Source organism: Rhagoletis pomonella, unplaced genomic scaffold (genome assembly GCF_013731165.1).
Source record: "Rhagoletis pomonella isolate Grant_MI unplaced genomic scaffold, Rhpom_1.0 Rhpom_scaffold_00048, whole genome shotgun sequence".
Classification (NCBI taxonomy): Eukaryota; Metazoa; Arthropoda; class Insecta; order Diptera; family Tephritidae; genus Rhagoletis; species Rhagoletis pomonella.
Genome location: NW_023458602.1, coordinates 102979 through 107896, shown reverse-complemented (window position 1 = coordinate 107896; position 4918 = coordinate 102979). Strand labels below are relative to the sequence as shown.

The window sequence follows — 4918 nt, the reverse complement described above, 5'->3', positions numbered from 1 at the left end:
TGTTCTTACAGGAGTGCGCCCCGGTCTTTAAACCTTCCGTAAATCGCCTAACTCTCTGGTAAAATTTTCGGGCATTCCTCAAGCTCTTCGCACTCACGTATTTCTGCCTCTCTCTTCTTGTTGCGGAAAATACGTCTCGCTTCCCTCTTCAGATCCCTATAGCGGTCCCACATAGTGCGCGTTGCGCCCGATCGCAGCGTGGCCCTGTAGGCGGCATCTTTTTTCTCTGCAGCGAAACTGGTTACCTCTCTTTATATGCGTAAATTTAAACGAAAATTTTTTAGAGGAAATTTTAAACATTTTATGTGTAAACTGTGAAAATGTGAACAATAAATGTTTAAAACTCAAAAAACAAATTTGAAATTTGTTTACGCCACACATATGATAAGTAAAAGTAAGCAAGCAGTGTTTAAATTTTCATTCATTAAGAGAGGAAACCGGTTACCTATCTTAATATGCGCAAATTTAAACAAAAATTTTTTAGAGTGTAGCTTCGCTCGTCTGCTGCTGCAAATGAGTGCCTCGCTCGCAACGACGCGCGTATGATGTCCCTGTTTGCTTGCCACTCTACTCTTGCGCTGCCCTCGTTTGCTTACTCGCTCGCTGGCTGCTCAGCGCGTGGGCTCGAAATTCTTAGTTTATGTTCATGCCTATTATGGTAACCGACGGATGCCATCCCCAAGGATCTAATCAGATTCGCACTGTCGGAATAAGCGAGTGCGAAGGATTAGATTCGTGCGACTGGTATCTGTCGGACAGGAATAGGTCTGTTTCCGAGGGATGCCATTCACATGAATCTAATCCTTCTCATTCGCTTGTTATGACAGTGTGAATCGGATTAGATCCGTGCGGATGGCATCCGTCGGATAACGTAATAGGCATGGTTGTTTTCAATTCTAAATTAATTGCCCTTTGGAAAAAAAACTGGCTCAGGAAATGGAAAAAAAAAAAACATATTTTTCGGACGGCGCTTGCTCGCAATATAAGAACAAATTTAATTTGATAATTTATCAATGCACAAAGATTTTGGAGTCAACGCGGAATTGAATTTTTTTTGCCACTTCACATGGTAAAGGTGCATGTGACGGAATCGGTGGTACAGTGAAACGACTCGCTTTTCGGTCGAGTTTACAAAATAAATTTATAACTACTCCAAAACTTTTGTATGAATGGGCAAGACTTGTTTAAAATGATTGAATTTGATTTTTGTACAACATGATGAGGCCCTAAAAATGATATGATAGGGCAAAAACTGTTACTAACACCCGACAATACCATTCTTTCACTCCGTTTGATACTAGACCTGCTTGTAAAATATTTTCTGCTTCGGTCAAAACAGTAATTCAAAACATTGTAAAGACAAGAGTTAATAAGAAAAAGAAGTAGATTCATAGAATACAACTTGTCCAACATAAGGCCTCATGCTCAGCAATATAATAGACTTGGAACTGGTGACTAGGACGGCCATTCACTCGACCAACCCTATACAATATATCTTTTTTTGTCTTTTTTATACAAAGTTTAAGAAAAAATACACCTGAAAAAGACTTTCTTGCCGCCGCATGTACTTATCTTCCAAAGTTTACACTGCTGGCAAATGTAAACAAAGATTAAAATCTTAAAACTAATTAATAAAATGGAAATTAAATATGTACAAAATTAACAATAAAATACTTTTTTTGCAAAACCTATAAAGGACACTTTTATTAAAACAAAACTGGGGTACAGTTATTCGTCGCCACCCTGTATAATTATTTGGATTTATATAACACGAGCTCACCACGAGGCAAGCGAAACAAATTTATAACTTTTGACTGCATGCAAGTTTCCGTGTTTTTTTTTAATAATGTATTATAGAATAAGAATTGATATTCAATGTAATCGATTAAAACATCTGATCGAGAAGTAATAAATATTTCCATTTGTTTATACAAATTTTTTGTAAAAATTAAAAATGTACAAAATAATGTGTTTTTTTTATATTTAAACAATCAGGCTAAAGCGTGCCTAATTAACTATTATCATCAAAAAATCAGCAAGCTACATGCTATGAATCAGTAGATAATAAATAATTACTGAATTCACCAAAAAAAAGTTAATAACAGTAACTCTTGTAAAAATTCGAATTTTGTAAAATTGTTCAAATTATATTTTTTTTATGGTTGTAAACCGAATAAAGTGATTTGTTTAAAAAAATCTTGACCGTCCAATTTTGGGTGGCCCACTTGAGAGATTTTCACTCACATGTAAGACATTATCGTTATTATAATACTAGTACAACTTGAGACATTTTCACTCACATGTAAGACATTTTTGGTATTATTATTATACTAGTACCAAGTGCAACTGATACGTGTACCTTTTGCAATCAATAAATCTTATATTGTTTTGGAAAATGGTTCTTCAAAAAAATTATAGGATTTATTCCATATTGATACTTTGATACTTAAAATAAAAAAAGTGATACATTTTAAGTCTCTCCTCTGCTACAATTTTTCACAAGCCCGCGGTCACACTGCTTGCTTCCTCCGGCTGGGACGAGCGCAGAAAGTTCCTCATCGTCCGTTGGTATGTATTTGGACATACTAGTTATTAGGCACCGAGCACAAGTTGACCATCTCGGCATCCAAACACGCAGTCTCAATACTCAAGCCGTTTGGGTTGGCGCCTTTTTCGTCCTTTGTGGCGACGTTTTGAGTACATCGCGCCCGCTGCAGCCGACATTTGTTCGGCAAGTTCATTGGGTAGCGAGTGCTCCTTTAAACTTGAGGACTGCCCTTTGCGCAATAAATTTTTGAATGATGGATAGTCTTTTGGTCTGAATGAACACGATTTGAACAAAGATTATGATAGTGCGTACAAATTCGTACAAATTTTTTGCTCGGCGCACATAACTAAAATGTATCCAGTAAAAACTTTGAACTTGCCGTCATATGGAAATTCGATACAATTACGAACTATTACAAACTGTCGCGTAAAAAACAGAACTATTGTAAATAGGTCTGATCCAGTATGCAATCCGAACGTACAATTTTTTCACCACATTTTACTTGAAATCGATCCCGTACTCACTTTGCGCGCATTTTAATTATTCGACAGTTTTTCTAGATTTAGTCCGAGAAGTACAATTTAGAAACGAAATAATTTGAAAACAATTTAATCAGCTGCTCTACTGCTACCAGCTGTTCATTGAACAGTGTCCATTATGTCTTGCTTGCAGCGAATATTTAAACAAAATTCTATATACTAGGGATGTGCGATTAATCGAAACCTGATAAAAACTTTGATTAATCAAAATGATTAATTTCTCGATTAATTACATTTTAATTAATCAGAATCTAATTAATTTTATTAATCAGAAAACTGATTAATCATAATTAATCAGAAACCTTAATAATTGCTGCAAAACTTGTTTATAGAAAAAAGTATACACATACACAAATGTATATTTTTTTCACTTCAATGAGCAACATAGTAAGGTGCTCGTTTGGAACTCTATTTTTGTTAATAAGAAAAAAATTGTTTTATATTATAAAAGAAAGAATTTACGTACTTTGAAAGCAAACTCCAAGGCTATGAGCGAAGTTACTCAGATCAATTAAATTTTTATGAGTAACAAAATTACTCAGGATCTGATTAATCATAATCTGATTAATCACGTTTTTTTGATAAACCAGGATCATGATTAATTAAAAAATTATTTAATCGATTAATCGCACATCCCTACTATACATACATATATAGGTATTAAGTACGTTTCAAGTATTTTATTTGTTTGTATATATTTAGTATTAATTGCTTTGCTATACAATCTGATAAATTACGAAAAATAAAGCGTCATCGCCCCGTACGCAACATGTTTTACAAATTTCCAATACAAAATTAGCACAAACGTTCCACATTTGTAATTGCCATCACTAAGTTGAGGTCACTCACATACACAATTATAGGTACAATACGGCTCCTCTGACACAATAATTGCAGTATAATAAAACTAGTGTTGCGACCACTGAATATTTTTTAGGTCAATGCCTTCTTGTACCATTTCCCATAACGGAGACATTTCGCGCAAACGTTCTACATGCTTGACACATTTGTCAGCGGTGTAATCCACCTCTTCAATGGTAGTAAATCGACCTATACCAAACCTTAAAAATACAAAATGAATTAAAATTTTATTTTGTATGATCTAAAAACATATTTTATATATATTTGTACATATCGTTACCTTAATATAGAAAGGCTCTAACTAATTTTCTTTCGAAATTCAGCTCAGTACAATGGTCGGTAGTATACTCACTAAAGGCTTAATCAAATTGCAAATCAACTACTATGTACATTAAAAAAATTGTTGCTGTGTTTATTTAAAACCAGTGTAATGAAAAAAGAACTTCAGTTTTTATAAAGTTGTGTAACTAGTCCGTAAAGAAACCAAAATGTTTGATATAGGGTTTCTACATATATTAAGGTAACGATATAACCTATACAATTTTTCAAAAATATCTTGCTTTATAGATTCTTCGATAATATAAGAATTTACATTAGACTAATAAAAAAATACTATATTTTTTTCAAAATTTCTTGTGAAATATTTTCGGGCCAGTGAAAAAATGCCTCTCGAAAGCGCTGACCTTAATATTAAGATTTAGAGATCGCGAATTTATATTTTCCTTACAAATAACACAGGAATTTTTTTCAATTTTGAACTCTTATAACTCATTTTTATTTCAATGTATCGGAATGAGCGATATATATTTTTGAAGTTTTTTAAGTTGAAGGCTGTAAAAAAAGTATTGTATGATTTTCCATTAATTCATTCCTCCAAAAGATAGTCAAGGTTAAAATCAAACATAAAAAATTGAACTTTTTTTAAATTTTCGGAAAGTTGTTAAAACTTAACACCAGGGCCGAAAATTTT

At 33.3% G+C, this 4918-nt stretch overlaps 1 protein-coding gene across 1 annotated transcript in view; it reads right to left on the bottom strand.

Moving 5' to 3' along the window:
* Positions 1-3739: 3739 nt before the first annotated feature.
* The window catches only part of LOC118749786 (cysteine desulfurase, mitochondrial), a 47889-nt gene continuing 46710 nt past the window's right edge, over positions 3740-4918 (bottom strand). The window contains exon 6 of the mRNA XM_036484564.1: positions 3740-4148. Within this exon, the coding sequence (XP_036340457.1) occupies positions 3995-4148 (154 nt within the window). The 3' untranslated portion in view covers positions 3740-3994. The remainder of the gene's footprint in view (positions 4149-4918) is intronic.